The sequence below is a fragment of the Salvelinus alpinus genome, chromosome 22, assembly GCF_045679555.1.
Source record: "Salvelinus alpinus chromosome 22, SLU_Salpinus.1, whole genome shotgun sequence".
Classification (NCBI taxonomy): Eukaryota; Metazoa; Chordata; class Actinopteri; order Salmoniformes; family Salmonidae; genus Salvelinus; species Salvelinus alpinus.
This window is the reverse complement of record NC_092107.1, coordinates 48306041-48325832: the sequence shown is the minus strand read 5'-3', so window position 1 is coordinate 48325832 and position 19792 is coordinate 48306041. Positions and strand designations below refer to the sequence as shown.

Below are 19792 nucleotides of genomic sequence, written 5' to 3'. Positions count from 1 at the left end.
TAACCTATAATATAATACCATACTACTAACCTATAATATAATACCGTACTACTAACCTATAATATAATAATATAATACTGTACTACTAACCTATAATATAATACCGTACTACTAACCTATAATATAATAATATAATACTGTACTACTAACCTATAATATAATACCATACTACTAACCTATAATATAATACTGTACTACTATCCTATAATATAATACCGTACTACTAACCTATAATATAATACCATACTACTAACCTATAATATAATACTGTACTACTAACCTATAATATAATACCGTACTACTAACCTATAATATAATAATATAATACTTTACTACTGACCTATAATATAATACTGTACTACTAACCTATAATGCTATACTACTAACCTATAATAAAATAATATAATACTGTACTACTAACGTATAATATAATACTGTACTACTAACCTATAATATAATACTGTACTACTAACCTATAATATAATACTGTACTACTAACCTATAATATAATAATATAATGCTGTACTACTAACCTATAATATAATAATATAATACTGTACTACTAACCTATAATATAATACTGTACTCCTAACCTATAATATAATACTGTACTACTAACCTATAATATAATACTGTACTACTAACCTATAATATAATAATATAATACTGTACTACTAACCTATAATATAATACTGTACTACTAACCTATAATATAATACCGTACTACTAACCTATAATATAATACCGTACTACTAACCTATAATATAATACCGTACTACTAACCTATAATATAATAATATAATACTGTACTACTAACCTATAATATAATACTGTACTACTAACCTATAATATAATACCGTACTACTAACCTATAATATAATACCGTACTACTAACCTATAATATAATACCGTACTACTAACCTATAATATAATACCGTACTACTAACCTATAATATAATAATATAATACTGTACTACTAACCTATAATATAATACTGTACTACTAACCTATAATATAATACCGTACTACTAACCTATAATATAATAATATAATACTGTACTACTAACCTATAATATAATACTGTACTACTAACCTATAATATAATACCGTACTACTAACCTATAATATAATACCGTACTACTAACCTATAATATAATACCGTACTACTAACCTATAATATAATAATATAATACTGTACTACTAACCTATAATATAATACTGTACTACTAACCTATAATATAATACCGTACTACTAACCTATAATATAATACCGTACTACTAACCTATAATATAATACCGTACTACTAACCTATAATATAATACCGTACTACTAACCTATAATATAATACTGTACTACTAACCTATAATATAATACCGTACTACTAACCTATAATATAATACTGTACTACTAACCTATAATATAATACCTTACTACTAACCTATAATATAATAATATAATACCGTACTACTAACCTATAATATAATACTGTACTACTAACCTATAATATAATACTGTACTACTAACCTATAATATAATACCTTACTACTAACCTATAATATAATAATATAATACCGTACTACTAACCTATAATATAATACTGTACTACTAACCTATAATATAATACTGTATTACTAACCTATAATATAATACCGTACTACTAACCTATAATATAATACTGTACTACTAACCTATAATATAATAATATAATACCGTACTACTAACCTATAATATAATACTGTACTACTAACCTATAATATAATAATATAATACTGTACTACTAACCTATAATATAATACTGTACTACTAACCTATAATATAATACCGTACTACTAACCTATAATATAATAATATAATGCTGTACTACTAACCTATAATATAATACAGTACTACTAACCTATAATATAATACAGTACTACTAACCTATAATATAATACAGTACTACTAACCTTGGTTAACCCACAACTAACGTCTCACCTACTGTAATTGGTCAGTTGCTCGATTTAAGTTCTGGATCCATAAGTGTTAAGAGAAGAGATGAAGAGATGAGCTGAACCAGAACGAGAAGCTCCACCCTCTTTCTTTGCATGCTACGCGCAAGTCTATTGGCTAAACGTCGCCTCCCCTTACGAAATTTAAAAGATGCTAACACCTGCGAAATCATGATTGGATCAAATAACCAGTGATGAAAAGCCCAAGCACCAAAACTATTGTCGCTCATTAGCTATGGTGCCCATAGTATAGATGCATATAACCATAGTATAGATCTATATAACCATAGAATAGAGTTATATAACCATAGTATAGATCTATATAACCATAGTATAGAGTTATATAACCATAGTATAGATCTATATAACCATAGTATAGATCTATATAACCATTGTATAGATCTATATAACCATAGTATACCTCTATATAACCATAGTATACCTCTATATAACCATAGTATAGATCTATATAACCATAGTATAGATCTATATAACCATAGTATAGATCTATTTAACCATAGTATAGAGTTATATAACCATAGTATAGATCTATATAACCATAGTATAGATCTATATAACCATAGTATAGATCTACAGTGGCAAGAAAAAGTATATGAACCCTTTGGAATTACCTGGATTTCTGCATAAATTGGTCATAAAATTTTATTTGATCTTCATCTAAGTCACAACAGACAAACACAGTCTGCTAAAAACTAATAACACACCATTTTTTGTATTTTTCTTGTCTATATTGAATACATCATTTAAACATTCACAGTGTAGAGGTTGGAAAAATTATGTGAACCCCGAGCTTCTCCAAAAGCTAATTGGAGTCAGGAGTCAGCTGACCTGGAGTCCAATCTTTGAGACGAGATTGGAGATGTTGGTTAGAGCTGCCCTGCCCTAAAAAAAACACACAAAATTTGAGTTGACTATTCACAAGAGGCATTGCCTGATGTGAACCATGCCTCGAACAAAAGGGATCTCAGAAGACCTAAGATTAAGAATTGTTGACTTGCATAAAGCTGGAAAGGGTTACAAAAGTATCTCTAAAAGCCTTTATGTTCATCAGTCCACGGTAAGACAAATTGTCTATAAATGGAGAAAGTTCAGCACTGTTGCTACTCTCCCTAGGAGTGGCCGTCCTGCAAAGATGACTGCAAGAGCACAGCGCAGAATGTTCAATGAGGTCAAGAAGAATCCTAGAGTGTCAGCTAAAGACTTACAGAAATTTCTGTAACACGCTAGCATCTCTGTTGACGAGTCTACGATACGTAAAACACTAAACAAGAATGGTGTTCATGGGAGGACACCACGGAAGAAGCCACTGCTGTCCAAAAGAAACATTGCTGCACGTCTGAAGTTTGCAAAAGAGCATCTGGATGTTCCACAGCGCTACTGGCTAAATATTCTGTGGGCAGATGAAACTACAGTTGAGTTGTTTGGAAGAAACATACAACTCTATGTGTGGAGAAAAAAAGGCACAGCACACCAACATCAAAACCCCATGCCCAACTGTAAAGTATGGTGGAGGCAGCATCATGGTTTGGGCTGCTTTACTGCCTCAGGGCCTGGATGAATGAATTCACAAGTTTATCAAGACATTCTGCAGGAGAATGTTAGGCTATCTGTCCGCCAATTGAAGCTCAACAGAAGTTGGGTGATGCAACAGGACAACAACCCAGAAGTAAATCAACCACAGCATGGCATCAACAGAAGAAAGTATGCCTTCTGGAGTGGCCCAGTCAGATTCCTGAACTCAACCCGATTGAAATTCTGTGGCATGACCTCAAGAGAGTGGTTCAATATTGCTGAATTGAAACAGTTTTGTAAAGAGGAATGGTCCAAAATTCCTCCTGACCGTTGTGCAGGTCTGATCCGCAACTACAGAAAACATTTGGTTGAGGATATTACCGCCAAAGGAGGGTCAACCAGTTATTAAATCCAGGGGTTCACATACTTTTCCCACCCTGCACTGTGAATGTTTACACGGTGTGTTCAATAAAGACATGAAAACGTATATTTGTTTGTGTGTTATTAGTTTAAGCAGACTGTGTTTGTCTATTATTGTGACTTAGATGAAGATCAGATCAAATTTGATGACCAATTATTTATTTTTTTACCTTTATTTAACTAGGCAAGTCAGTTAAGAACACATTCTTATTTTCAATGACGGCCTAGGAACAGTGGGTTAACTGCCTTGTTCAGGGGGCAGAACAACAGATTTTTACCGTGTCAGCTTGAAGGATTCGATCAAGCAACTTTTCGGTTACTGGCCCAACGCTCTAACCACTAGACACTACCTGCCGCCCCAATTTATGCAGAAATCCAGGTAATTCCAAAGGGTTCACATACTTCTTCTTGCCACTGTATTATAACCATAGTACAGATCTATGGTACCAAATGTCTGCCCGTGAGAGATTACCGTACTACTAGCACACTTGGAAAACCAATCAAGAGCTTGGAGATCAACTGATTAATGGAATTATCTTTGTTAGTACTGGGCTGTAACAAAAGCCTGCACACCTTGTGAGACATCAGGACTAGAATTGCAGAACACTGTTATGGAGCCTAGGTTTGGTTGTGAGCGGTCAGTAGGCTGGCATGGGGATGAGAAATGCCGTATGGTCTCGCTGTGGAGAGCTTGGTATCCTGGTTTGGGGGTTAGCGTTCAGCGCCTCCCGCTCCTGTTGCCAGCGATTGCCGACCGCATGCTGGTCCTGGGCAGACACAGCACAGACTGCTGGGACACGGCCAACCCTGGGAGGCTGTCTATGACATGACATCCTACCAGATAGACACACATACTGTACACCCGCTCACACTGCCCACCCCTCTGTGTATCTTGGGGAAGTGACAGCATTCTCTTTCCTGTGTCTGTCTCTTGTGGGCTGCGTGCCTTAGCAATGAGGATACACACACACACACACACACACACACACACACACACACACACGCACACGCACACGCACACGCACACGCACACGCACACGCACGCACAGGCACACACACGCACTGCACTTGCTCCATGAACCGTATGCATCTTCAATAGAGCTCAGCGGCTGCTTTATCCAATAGTATTGAATGAATCAATGTATAGATTATACATAGTTGATACATTAAATTAAAACATGCTGAATTATTCATAAGCAGGTCAAAAAATACTAACATTAAACAGCAACAGGATAAACGTTGTACTATAACACACAGGGATTGGCTGTAGACCTACACTATAGTGATTTATATTTAGTAAAGAGATGGCTGTAGACCTACACTATAGTGATTTATATTTAATAAAGAGATGGCTGTAGACCTACACAATAGTGATTTATATTTAGTAAAGATGGCTGTAGACCTACACAATAGTGATTTATATTTAGTAAAGAGATGGCTGTAGACCTACACTATAGTGATTTATATTTAGTAAAGATGGCTGTAGACCTACACTATAGTGATTTATATTTAGTAAAGAGATGGCTGTAGACCTACACTATAGTGATTTATATTTAGTAAAGAGATGGCTGTAGACCTACACTATAGTGATTTATATTTAGGTAAGAGATGGCTGTAGACCTACACTATAGTGATTTATATTTAGTAAAGAGATGGCTGTAGACCTACACTATAGTGATTTATATTTAGGTAAGAGATGGCTGTAGACCTACACTATAGTGATTTATATTTAGTAAAAAGATGACTGTAGACCTACACTATAGTGATTTATATTTAGTAAAGAGATGGCTGTAGACCTACACTATAGTGATTTATATTTAGTAAAGATGGCTGTAGACCTACACTATAGTGATTTATATTTAGTAAAGATGGCTGTAGACCTACACTATAGTGATTTATATTTAGTAAAGATGGCTGTAGACCTACACTATAGTGATTTATATTTAGTAAAGAGATGGCTGTAGACCTACACTATAGTGATTTATATTTAGTAAAGAGATGGCTGTAGACCTACACTATAGTGATTTATATTTAGTAAAGATGGCTGTAGACCTACACTATAGTGTATGTTATGATTGTGGATATTACTTAGAGGACCCGTTGTATCTGTTAAGTGATGCGGGTGAGGTTATGATGCCGTTAGGACTACCTCCTATTGCCACAGCCTGTTTCTCTATTCCTACTTCTATAGTTGGGTATCTGTAATACATTATCTGTAATACATTATCTGTAATGCGTTATCTGTGATATATTATCTGTAATATCAAATCAAATCAAATGTATTTTATAAAGCCCTTCGTACATCAGCTAATATCTCGAAGTGCTGTACAGAAACCCAGCCTAAAACCCCAAACAGCAAGCAATGCAGGTGTAGAAGCACATGTAGAATACAGGTGTAGAATACATTATCTGTACGACATTATATGTAATACATGATCTGTTATACATTATATGTAATACATTATCTGTTATACATTATATGTAATACATTATCTGTGCGACATTATATGTACTACATTATCTGTTATACATTATCTGTACGACATTATATGTAATACATTATCTGTTATACATTATCTGTAAGACATTATATGTAATACATTATCTGTGCGACATTATATGTAATACATTATCTGTTAGACACATGATGCACAACAGGAACCTGCAGTATTTATGCAACAAGAAATGATCATGGAAAGGACTTTACACAGGTGTGTGTGTGTGTGTGTGTGTGTGTGTGTGTGTGTGCGTGCGTGCGTGCGTGCGTGTGTGTGTGTGTGTACAGGAAATGTGAATTATTATGTGGATTATAATTAATGGACATTGTAAGGGTTGATACATTTTTCGTGAAGAAAAATCAAGTCTGAAATGTAAAAGTGGAAATGACAAAAATTCAGAAGCCTTTTTTTCAAAACCCAAATACAATGCAAGTTTTAAGTTTCCTGCAAGGCAGGAAAGTTATGCCGCAACAGGGTGATCAAATTAAGATCCTACATCTGGATCATAGAGCAGGGTCTTCACATGCTAAAACATGGTACCATATCAATGCTCATTCACTTGATGTTCAACATACAAACCTTGTATAAAATATGTTGAATTTGTACCTTTTTAATAAAACAATGTCAGATCTTCAACATTGTAGCCATTATCAATAGAACAAAACAACAGGCTGGGTAGCACCTCCTACTGGAGAATGTATATATCTACTGATTGGTCTCCCATTGTCACTTATCCTTATTATTCTCTATGTTTGGTTAGGTCAGGGTGTGACTCGGGTGGGAAAGTCTATGTTTTCTATTTCTTTGTTTTTGGCCGAGTGTGGTTCCCAATCAGAGGCAGCTGTCTATCGTTGTCTCTGATTGGGGATCATATATAAGTTGTAATTTTCCTTTTGGGTTTTGTGCTATCTTGTTTTCTGTTTAGTGTTTTCTGCCTGACAGAACTGTGCGCTTTCGTTTTCAAATTTGTTATTTTGTTTGAGTGTTTTTTTTTTTAAATAAAAGAATCATGAACACTTTCCACGATGCGCTTTGGTCCACTCTTCCTGCCACCAACGAGAGCCGTAACAACATCCTGCTCTTTGGTGCACTCTTCCTACCACCAACGAGAGCCGTAACAACATCCTGCTCTTTGGTCCACTCTTCCTGCCACCAACGAGAGCCGTAACAACATCCTGCTCTTTGGTCCACTCTTCCTGCCACCAACGAGAGCCGTAACAACATCCTGCTCTTTGGTCCACTCTTCCTGCCACCAACGAGAGCCGTTACACCCATTGAGTGATTTAACCAAGCCCTTGCCCTGCCCTCCTTAGCGATGATATTTGTCACTGACTACTACAAATATACTATTGTGAGAATGATTGTTGAGAGATCTCCACTTAAAAAAACTAAATAGATTTACTGTTGCCATCAAAGTCATTCTAAGGTTTAGGGTAGGTGTCACGCCCTGGCCATAGAGAGGCTTTTATTCTCTATTTTTGGGTAGGCCAGGGTGTGACTAGGGTGGGCATTCTAGTTTCTTTATTTCTATGTTTTCTGTTTCTATGTTTTAGCCGGGTATGATTCTCAATCAGGGACAGCTGTCTATCGTTGTCTCTGATTGGGAACCATACTTAGGTAGCATTTTTCGCACCTGTGTTTTGTGGGTAGTTGTTTTCTGTTTTGTGTCTGTACCAGACAGAACTGTTTCGTTTTGTTCTACTTTGTTTCAGTGTTCAGTTTGATTAAATTATTATGAACGCTTACGACGCTGCACCTTGGTCTCCTTCTACTTCATACGACGAGCGTTACAGTAGGTTTACCAGAGCAAATGAAATGTAACCATACTTTATCAGTTATGTATCGTCACGAATATTATTTATGCCTGTGTAACATTTACAAAGTCATCAACAGCTATTGTTTAAATTCAGCCCAGGGTTCAAGTTTAAGATAGTCTTCAAGGAAGTAGGGTTTCAGACGTTTTTTGAAAGATGGGCAGGGACTTCGCTGTCCTGACTTTAGGGGGAAGCTTGTTCCATCGTTGGGGTGCCAGGACAGAGAGTTTTGACTGGGCTGAGCGGGAGCTGCCCTCCCGTAAGGGTGGGAGGGCCAAGAGACCAAAGGTGGCGGAGCAGAGTGCTCAGGTTAGGGTGTAGAGTAACCTGATTTATTCTTTAACTTAGATTTTTGGTTGAGATGGAGACGTGAATCCATCTCCTTCAAATGTTGATATTTGGTTGCATTGACAACCAAACACAATTCAACATCCCTTTTGAAGTATAATAAATAGCCCAATAACTTGTTGACAAGTTAACAAATGATTTGTTGGATTCACGTCTCCAACTCATCCAAAAATAAAGTTAAAGAATGGGATTTAGCCAGTGGCTCAGATGAAACTATCCAAGCAGTAGATACATCTCCTTTTAAATGTTGATATCTGGTTGTGTTGACAACTAAACACAGTTCAATATTACTTTAAATACAGTAAATAGCCTAAAGTTAAGGCTGTCTTATAAACTAATGTCACATTCAACCTTAAAATTCAACTAACTTTCGGCTGTCTTTTTGAGTGGGTGTATATAGGTTGAAAACTCAATGATCAACGTCCCAACCAAATATTACCCAATGATCCACGTTGAAATGACATGGTGTGTCCAATGGGCAGTTGTTCTTGTTTTGTCAGTAAAGTTCCCAAAAGTGAATCTGTTTGCAGAACTAGACAAAAACAACAATGTTATCAGATAACTCCTCTGAGAATTTAAACAGGAAAATGGAGTTTATGTTTGTTTATTTAGCGCAATACCTTGTTACTGTAATAACTACAGTATAAAGTACAACGTAATTAAATCCTATCCCACAAACTCAGATCATCCCAAGAAAAATAAATAGAACGAGACTCCATATCTTTGTGTTGCCATGGTGTCATTGTGTTGCCATGGTGTCATTATGTTGCCATGATGTCTTTATTTTGCCATGATGTCTTTATGTTGCCATGGTATCTTTATGTTTCCATGGTGTCTTTGTTGCCATGGTGTCTTTATGTTGCCATGGTGTCTTTATGTTGTCATGGTGTCTTTATGTTGCCATGGTGTCTTTATGTTGCCATGGTGTCTTTATGTTGCCATGGTGTCTTTATGTTGCCATGGTGTCTTTATGTTGCCATGGTGTCTTTATGTTGCCATGGTGTCATTATAGATCCCAACATACTTCCTCTGTAGGTTGTGGTTCCACTATAAGCGCTGCGTTAGCTTTCACACAACAGAACCTTGCCTTTCTCTGCTGTGATGATTACATTCCCTCCACACGTTGGTGTAGATTACCTCACGTTCATGACATGAAGACTCGTCTCTGTGGCGCGTGTTTATGACACAGTAATGACTACAGATCCCAAACCCCTCATTAGGGGGGGGGGGGGTTAAGGGTGCACCCATCCTGGGTAAGAGCTGAAATAACCCTGAGTGAGAACAGAGAGGGAGAGAGGGTCATATCAGTTCAGTGCCCTAACCACCCCCCCCCCCCCTGCACTGTACCCTGAACACCCCATAACGATCTGTACATACATCACCCCCATACACCCTACTGTACTGATACATCACCCCCATACACCCTACTGTACATACATCACCCCCATACACCCTACTGTACTGATACATCACCCCCATACACCCTACTGTACTGATACATCACCCCCATACACCCTACTGATACTCAGTGCATTTACTCTTATCACAAGGAGCTAATTGGGTTCATTTTGGTCTCGCTGAAGTGGCTAGATAAACAGTACTGAGTGTGTGGGCAGATTCATTACGGAGGAATGTGTTTGGTTGAGCCCTTGATTGGTGCTTCTGTTTGTGGATGCTTATACCAATGGTAAACCAACACTTTGGACCCCCCCCGCCCCAAACAAACACACACACACACACACACAATCACACCTAAACCTTGCCTGTCCTATTTCAGACCAGAAACCTCAATGGCTGCCAGTGGAACCCTGTGTACAGTGGTTAAACCGTGATATGGGGAAGCCAGAACCGTTTCAGCTAGTTTTGTTGTTGTAATGACTAGTTATTTATGACTGCTAGTTGTCCATGGCAATGGCATTCTACATCATTAGGTTTGTGTGGCCAGATGTGTCTGTGGAATGGGGAACATTCCGGAACACTTCTGTTCTTGACATTCTAGAACAGAACATTCTATTTACAGGCTATACTCTAGACTAACGTTCCTCTGTGTAGTTTACTCAGATGTGATCAGATTATTATACAAGTGGTGTCTCGATTACCCCATTGACCAGATTATTATACAAGTGGTGTCTCGATTACCCCATTGACCAGATTATTATACAAGTGGTGTCTCGATTACCCCATTGACCAGATTATTATACAAGTGGTGTCTCGATTACCCCATTGACCAGATTATTATACAAGTGGTGTCTCGATTACCCCATTGACCAGATTATTATACAAGTGGTGTCTCGATTACCCCATTGACCAGATTATTATACAAGTGGTGTCTTGATTACCCCATTGACCAGATTATTATACAAGTGGTGTCTCGATTACCCCATTGACCAGATTATTATACAAGTGGTGTCTCGATTACCCCATTGTGGGAACCAGTAGATTAGTTGATATGATCTTGATTTGGGTTTTCTCTCAAAACAATTAGATGCCAATAAAACCTATTGGAGTCATACATACCCCTCAGAATGTTGCTGTAGAAAGTCTGTCCTAGTGTGTGTGTGTGTGTGTGTGTGTGTGTGTGTGTGTGTGTTGGAGAGAAAGAGGGGAAAGATGATGTTTAGTCTGTCTGAGTGTGATTTAATGAAGAAAATATTTAAGAATAGCTAATAAATTCCTGGATATTGTTTTACGGCTATTGTTCTTTTGTATGTCTTTTGGCTTCCCAGTAGTGGTGCTGTTAACCCACTGCCAGGAGTGGTGCTGTTAACCCACTGCCAGGACACAGGGGGTGTGTGTGTGTGTGTCTGTCATCTCCTCTCTCTCTCGTTGCAGAGTGTATGAACTGCACCGGCTTCACTGACATGAACAGCAGACTGAACTACATCGAGTCCAAGGTACGAATGAAGGACAGGAGAAAAGGAGAACAGAGGACATGGAAGAAAGATGGCTGGTTGAAGATGATGATGATGATGATGATTATGATGGACAGAAGATTACGTGTCACATCAGTATATTTAATCTGACCCTGGCTCTTTGTTATTCCAGATTAGGCTGTTAGACGGGGCAGCTTCACCGGCACCGTCCTTCAACAACTCAACAGAGGGCTCCAGTGATAACGAGGTGTACACCACTAACCCCACCCCCATAGGGCCTCCATCCTACCTGCAGCCAGGTAACACCACTAACCCCACCCCCATAGGCCCTCCATCCTACCTGCAGCCAGGTAACACCCCCACCCCCACCCCCATAGGCCCTCCATCCTACCTGCAGCCAGGTAACACCACTAACCCCACCCCCATAGGCCCTCCATCCTACCTGCAGCCAGGTAACACCCCTAACCCCACCCCCATAGGCCCTCCATCCTACCTGCAGCCAGGTAACACCCCTAACCCCACCCCCATAGGCCCTCCATCCTACCTGCAGCCAGGTAACACCCCTAACCCCACCCCCATAGGCCCTCCATCCTACCTGCAGCCAGGTAACACCACTAACCCCACCCCCATAGGCCCTCCATCCTACCTGCAGCCAGGTAACACCTCCACCCCCACCCCCATAGGCCCTCCATCCTACCTGCAGCCAGGTAACACCCCTAACCCCACCCCCATAGGCCCTCCATCCTACCTGCAGCCAGGTAACACCTCCACCCCCACCCCCATAGGCCCTCCATCCTACCTGCAGCCAGGTAACACCCCTAACCCCACCCCCATAGGCCCTCCATCCTACCTGCAGCCAGGTAACACCACTAACCCCACCCCCATAGGCCCTCCATCCTACCTGCAGCCAGGTAACACCCCTAACCCCACCCCCATAGGCCCTCCATCCTACCTGCAGCCAGGTAACACCACTAACCCCACCCCCATAGGCCCTCCATCCTACCTGCAGCCAGGTAACACCCCTAACCCCACCCCCATAGGCCCTCCATCCTACCTGCAGCCAGGTAACACCCCTAACCCCACCCCCATAGGCCCTCCATCCTACCTGCAGCCAGGTAACACCCCTAACCCAACCCCCATAGGCCCTCCATCCTACCTGCAGCCAGGTAACACCCCTAACCCCACCCCCATAGGCCCTCCATCCTACCTGCAGCCAGGTAACACCACTAACCCCACCCCCATAGGCCCTCCATCCTACCTGCAGCCAGGTAACACCCCTAACCCCACCCCCATAGGCCCTCCATCCTACCTGCAGCCAGGTAACACCCCTAACCCCACCCCCATAGGCCCTCCATCCTACCTGCAGCCACGTAACACCCCTAACCCCACCCCCATAGGCCCTCCATCCTACCTGCAGCCAGGTAACAACCCTAACCCCACCCCCATAGGCCCTCCATCCTACCTGCAGCCAGGTAACACCCCTAACCCCACCCCCATAGGCCCTCCATCCTACCTGCAGCCAGGTAACACCCCTAACCCCACCCCCATAGGCCCTCCATCCTACCTGCAGCCAGGTAACACCCCTAACCCCACCCCCATAGGCCCTCCATCCTACCTGCAGCCAGGTAACACCACTAACCCCACCCCCATAGGCCCTCCATCCTACCTGCAGCCAGGTAACACCACTAACCCCATCCCCATAGGCCCTCCATCCTACCTGCATCCAGGTAACACCCCTAACCCCACCCCCATAGGCCCTCCATCCTACCTGCAGCCAGGTAACACCCCTAACCCCACCCCCATAGGCCCTCCATCCTACCTGCAGCCAGGTAACACCCCTAACCCCACCCCCATAGGCCCTCCATCCTACCTGCAGCCAGGTAACACCCCTAACCCCACCCCCATAGGCCCTCCATCCTACCTGCAGCCAGGTAACACCACTAACCCCACCCCCATAGGCCCTCCATCCTACCTGCAGCCAGGTAACACCACTAACCCCACCCCCATAGGCCCTCCATCCTACCTGCAGCCAGGTAACACCCCTAACCCCACCCCCATAGGCCCTCCATCCTACCTGCAGCCAGGTAACACCACTAACCCCACCCCCATAGGCCCTCCATCCTACCTGCAGCCAGGTAACACCCCTAACCCCACCCCCATAGGCCCTCCATCCTACCTGCAGCCAGGTAACACCCCTAACCCCACCCCCATAGGCCCTCCATCCTACCTGCAGCCAGGTAACACCGCTAACCCCACCCCCATAGGCCCTCCATCCTACCTGCAGCCAGGTAACACCCCTAACCCCACCCCCATAGGCCCTCCATCCTACCTGCAGCCAGGTAACACCCCTAACCCCACCCCCATAGGCCCTCCATCCTACCTGCAGCCAGGTAACACCACTAACCCCACCCCCATAGGCCCTCCATCCTACCTGCAGCCAGGTAACACCACTAACCCCACCCCCATAGGCCCTCCATCCTACCTGCAGCCAGGTAACACCACTAACCCCACCCCCATAGGCCCTCCATCCTACCTGCAGCCAGGTAACACCACTAACCCCACCCCCATAGGCCCTCCATCCTACCTGCAGCCAGGTAACACCCCTAACCCCACCCCCATAGGCCCTCCATCCTACCTGCAGCCAGGTAACACCACTAACCCCACCCCCATAGGCCCTCCATCCTACCTGCAGCCAGGTAACACCCCTAACCCCACCCCCATAGGCCCTCCATCCTACCTGCAGCCAGGTAACACCCCTAACCCCACCCCCATAGGCCCTCCATCCTACCTGCAGCCAGGTAACACCACTAACCCCACCCCCATAGGCCCTCCATCCTACCTGCAGCCAGGTAACACCAATAACCCCACCCCCATAGGCCCTACATCCTACCTGCAGCCAGGTAACACCCCTAACCCCACCCCCATAGGCCCTCCATCCTACCTGCAGCCAGGTAACACCCCTAACCCCACCCCCATAGGCCCTCCATCCTACCTGCAGCCAGGTAACACCACTAACCCCACCCCCATAGGCCCTCCATCCTACCTGCAGCCAGGTAACACCACTAACCCCACCCCCATAGGCCCTCCATCCTACCTGCAGCCAGGTAACACCACTAACCCCACCCCCATAGGCCCTCCATCCTACCTGCAGCCAGGTAACACCACTAACCCCACCCCCATAGGCCCTCCATCCTACCTGCAGCCAGGTAACACCACTAACCCCACCCCCATAGGCCCTCCATCCTACCTGCAGCCAGGTAACACCACTAACCCCACCCCCATAGGCCCTCCATCCTACCTGCAGCCAGGTAACACCCCTAACCCCACCCCCATAGGCCCTCCATCCTACCTGCAGCCAGGTAACACCACTAACCCCACCCCCATAGGCCCTCCATCCTACCTGCAGCCAGGTAACACCCCTAACCCCACCCCCATAGGCCCTCCATCCTACCTGCAGCCAGGTAACACCCATAACCCCACCCCCATAGGCCCTACATCCTACCTGCAGCCAGGTAACACCCCTAACCCCACCCCCATAGGCCCTCCATCCTACCTGCAGCCAGGTAACACCCCTAACCCCACCCCCATAGGCCCTCCATCCTACCTGCAGCCAGGTAACACCACTAACCCCACCCCCATAGGCCCTCCATCCTACCTGCAGCCAGGTAACACCACTAACCCCACCCCCATAGGCCCTCCATCCTACCTGCAGCCAGGTAACACCCCTAACCCCACCCCCATAGGCCCTCCATCCTACCTGCAGCCAGGTAACACCACTAACCCCACCCCCATAGGCCCTCCATCCTACCTGCAGCCAGGTAACACCACTAACCCCACCCCCATAGGCCCTCCATCCTACCTGCAGCCAGGTAACACCCCTAACCCCACCCCCATAGGCCCTCCATCCTACCTGCAGCCTGGTAACACCACTAACCCCACCCCCATAGGCCCTCCATCCTACCTGCAGCCAGGTAACACCCCTAACCCCACCCCCATAGGCCCTCCATCCTACCTGCAGCCAGGTAACACCCCTAACCCCACCCCCATAGGCCCTCCATCCTACCTGCAGCCAGGTAACACCCCTAACCCCACCCCCATAGGCCCTCCATCCTACCTGCAGCCAGGTAACACCCCTAACCCCACCCCCATAGGCCCTCCATCCTACCTGCAGCCAGGTAACACCCCTAACCCCACCCCCATAGGCCCTCCATCCTACCTGCAGCCAGGTAACACCCCTAACCCCACCCCCATAGGCCCTCCATCCTACCTGCAGCCAGGTAACACCCCTAACCCCACCCCCATAGGCCCTCCATCCTACCTGCAGCCACGTAACACCCCTAACCCCACCCCCATAGGCCCTCCATCCTACCTGCAGCCAGGTAACACCCCTAACCCCACCCCCATAGGCCCTCCATCCTACCTGCAGCCAGGTAACACCCCTAACCCCACCCCCATAGGCCCTCCATCCTACCTGCAGCCAGGTAACACCCCTAACCCCACCCCCATAGGCCCTCCATCCTACCTGCAGCCAGGTAACACCCCTAACCCCACCCCCATAGGCCCTCCATCCTACCTGCAGCCAGGTAACACCCCCACCCCCATAGGTCCTCCATCCTACCTGCAGCCAGGTAACACCCCTAACCCCACCCCCATAGGCCCTCCATCCTACCTGCAGCCAGGTAACACCACTAACCCCACCCCCATAGGCCTTCCATCCTACCTGCAGCCAGGTAACACCCCTAACCCCATCCCCATAGGCCCTCCATCCTACCTGCATACAGGTAACACCCCTAACCCCACCCCCATAGGCCCTCCATCCTACCTGCAGCCAGGTAACACCACTAACCCCACCCCCATAGGCCCTCCATCCTACCTGCAGCCAGGTAACACCCCTAACCCCACCCCCATAGGCCCTCCATCCTACCTGCAGCCAGGTAACACCCCTAACCCCACCCCCATAGGCCCTCCATCCTACCTGCAGCCAGGTAACACCACTAACCCCACCCCCATAGGCCCTCCATCCTACCTGCAGCCAGGTAACACCCCTAACCCCACCCCCATAGGCCCTCCATCCTACCCGCAGCCAGGTAACACCACTAACCCCACCCCCATAGGCCCTCCATCCTACCTGCAGCCAGGTAACACCCCTAACCCCACCCCCATAGGCCATCCATCCTACCTGCAGCCAGGTAACACCCCTAACCCCACACCCATAGGCCCTCCATCCTACCTGCAGCCAGGTAACACCCCTAACCCCACCCCCATAGGCCCTCCATCATACCTGCAGCCAGGTAACACCCCTAACCCCACCCCCATAGGCCCTCCATCCTACCTGCAGCCAGGTAACACCCCTAACCCCACCCCCATAGGCCCTCCATCCTACCTGCAGCCAGGTAACACCCCTAACCCCACCCCCATAGGCCCTCCATCCTACCTGCAGCCAGGTAACACCACTAACCCCACCCCCATAGGCCCTTCATCCTACCTGCAGCCAGGTAACACCACTAACCCCACCCCCATAGGCCCTCCATCCTACCTGCACCCAGGTAACACCACTAACCCCACCCCCATAGGCCCTCCATCCTACCTGCAGCCAGGTAACACCCCTAACCCCACCCCCATAGGCCCTTCATCCTACCTGCAGCCAGGTAACACCACTAACCCCACCCCCATAGGCCCTCCATCCTACCTGCAGCCAGGTAACACCCACTAACCCCACCCCCATAGGCCCTCCATCCTACCTGCAGCCAGGTAACCCCTAACCCCACCCCCAGGCCCTCCATCCTACCTGCAGCCAGGTAACACCCCTAACCCCACCCCCATAGGCCCTCCATCCTACCTGCAGCCAGGTAACACCAATAACCCCACCCCCATAGGCCCTACATCCTACCTGCAGCCAGGTAACACCCCTAACCCCACCCCCATAGGCCCTCCATCCTACCTGCAGCCAGGTAACACCCCTAACCCCACCCCCATAGGCCCTCCATCCTACCTGCAGCCAGGTAACACCACTAACCCCACCCCCATAGGCCCTCCATCCTACCTGCAGCCAGGTAACACCACTAACCCCACCCCCATAGGCCCTCCATCCTACCTGCAGCCAGGTAACACCACTAACCCCACCCCCATAGGCCCTCCATCCTACCTGCAGCCAGGTAACACCACTAACCCCACCCCCATAGGCCCTCCATCCTACCTGCAGCCAGGTAACACCACTAACCCCACCCCCATAGGCCCTCCATCCTACCTGCAGCCAGGTAACACCCCTAACCCCACCCCCATAGGCCCTCCATCCTACCTGCAGCCAGGTAACACCCCCACCCCCACCCCCATAGGCCCTCCATCCTACCTGCAGCCAGGTAACACCCCCACCCCCACCCCCATAGGCCCTCCATCCTACCTGCAGCCAGGTGAGGTTACCTCTCAACATGGTAAACACATTGTTCTGGTTCTGGTCCATAGGAGGAAGAGGACCACCAGGACCAATCGGATCACCAGGAATTCCAGGCCCAGCTGGCGAGGCAGGGGTTCCAGGACAGACCGGACCGACAGGTGATCCATCCTGATATTCCTCTGATGGGAATGCATGACATTCGTTCTGGTTTTTCAACATTGTTCAGCATTGTCTTGCGTCAGAAGATTCCGCCTGCGAGCGTTGCGTAGGAGTGACGCCACCTGACGTAAGACAAGGGATGATATGTCCCCTCTGATTCCCAGGGCCAATGGGAGAGAGAGGAAGACCAGGAGAGATCGGTCTTCCAGGCCTCCCCGGACCTCCAGGCCCTCCAAGGCCACGTCCCTCCTCTACCCAGCCGAGGGGTGACATGTTCGGGTTCGACGAGCAGGGTGAGTGGAACCCCCCCCCCCCCAACCACCATCATTACCATCTCAGCCTCAGTAGATGGTATTTGTTTTCTATAAACTCTTCCTGTCAACTACGATGGGAACACTGGCCAAGGAACAATGAATGTAGAACAAGACAGGGCACAGCTGGGAATACAGTTACTGAATATATGTTCATATCCATGAAGGAGAAGCAATTAATTAGAACCACTGAGAGTATCTGTCCTCCTCAAAATAGCATTGTTTGCTTCAGCCCTGTAACAAAGACATTATATTAGTAGTTAAAATGCATCAGGTTGCTATTTACCAGGGTCAAAATGTCTCAAGTACAGAATTGATTGTTTCCTTGTGTTCACATTCAAACTGCAGCTGCTAACAGCTACCATGTGTCCCTATAGCCACTGCAGCTGCTAACAGCTACCATGTCTCTCTATGGCCACTGCAGCTGCTAACATCTACCATGGGTCTCTATGGCCACTGCAGCTGCTAACAGCTACCATGGGTCTCTATGGCCACTGCAGATGCTAACAGCTACCATGGGTCTCTATGGCCACGCAGGTGCTAACAGCTACCATGTGTCTCTATGGCCACGCAGCTGCTAACAGCTACCATGGGTCACTATGGCCACGCAGCTGCTAACAGCTAACATGGGTCTCTATGGCCACTGCAGCTGCTAACAGCTAACATGGGTCTCTATGGCCACGCAGCTGCTAACAGCTATCATGTCTCTCTATGGCCACTGCAGCTGCTAACAGCTACCATGTCTCTCTATGGCCACTGCAGATGCTAACAGCTACCATGTGTCTCTATGGCCACTGCAGCTGCTAACAGCTACCATGTGTCTCTATGGCCACTGCAGCTGCTAACAGCTACCATGTCTCTCTATGGCCACTGCAGATGCTAACAGCTACCATGTGTCTCTATGGCCACGCAGCTGCTAACAGCTACCATGTGTCTCTATGGCCACTGCAGATGCTAACAGCTACCATGTGTCTCTATGGCCACGCAGCTGCTAACAGCTACCATGTGTCTCTATGGCCACGCAGCTGCTAACAGCTACCATGTGTCTCTATGGCCACGCAGGTGCTAACAGCTACCATGTGTCTCTATGGCCACGCAGCTGCTAACAGCTATCATGTGTCTCTATGGCCACGCAGGTGCTAACAGCTACCATGTGTCTCTATGGCCACGCAGGTGCTAACAGCTACCATGTGTCTCTATGGCCACGCAGCTGCTAACAGCTACCATGTGTCTCTATGGCCACGCAGCTGCTAACAGCTACCATGTGTCTCTATGGCCACGCAGCTGCTAACAGCTACCATGTGTCTCTACGGCCACGCAGCTGCTAACAGCTACCATGTGTCTCTATGGCCACGCAGCTGCTAACAGCTACCATGTGTCTCTATGGCCACTAGCCACTGCAGCTGCTTACAGCTAATTTATATTCATGTCGATCTCTATTTCACAAAAAATA

At 46.3% G+C, this 19792-nt stretch overlaps 1 protein-coding gene across 4 annotated transcripts in view; it reads left to right on the top strand.

The window, feature by feature from the left end:
* The window catches only part of LOC139549578 (collagen alpha-1(XXVI) chain-like), a 126290-nt gene that overhangs the window by 81045 nt on the left and 25453 nt on the right, over nucleotides 1–19792 (top strand). For all 4 annotated transcript variants that reach the window (XM_071360216.1, XM_071360217.1, XM_071360218.1 and 1 more), the window contains exons 4-7: nucleotides 11435–11496; nucleotides 11648–11774; nucleotides 17938–18027; nucleotides 18193–18321. In XM_071360216.1, the coding sequence (XP_071216317.1) occupies nucleotides 11435–11496; nucleotides 11648–11774; nucleotides 17938–18027; nucleotides 18193–18321 (408 nt within the window). The remainder of the gene's footprint in view (nucleotides 1–11434; nucleotides 11497–11647; nucleotides 11775–17937; nucleotides 18028–18192; nucleotides 18322–19792) is intronic.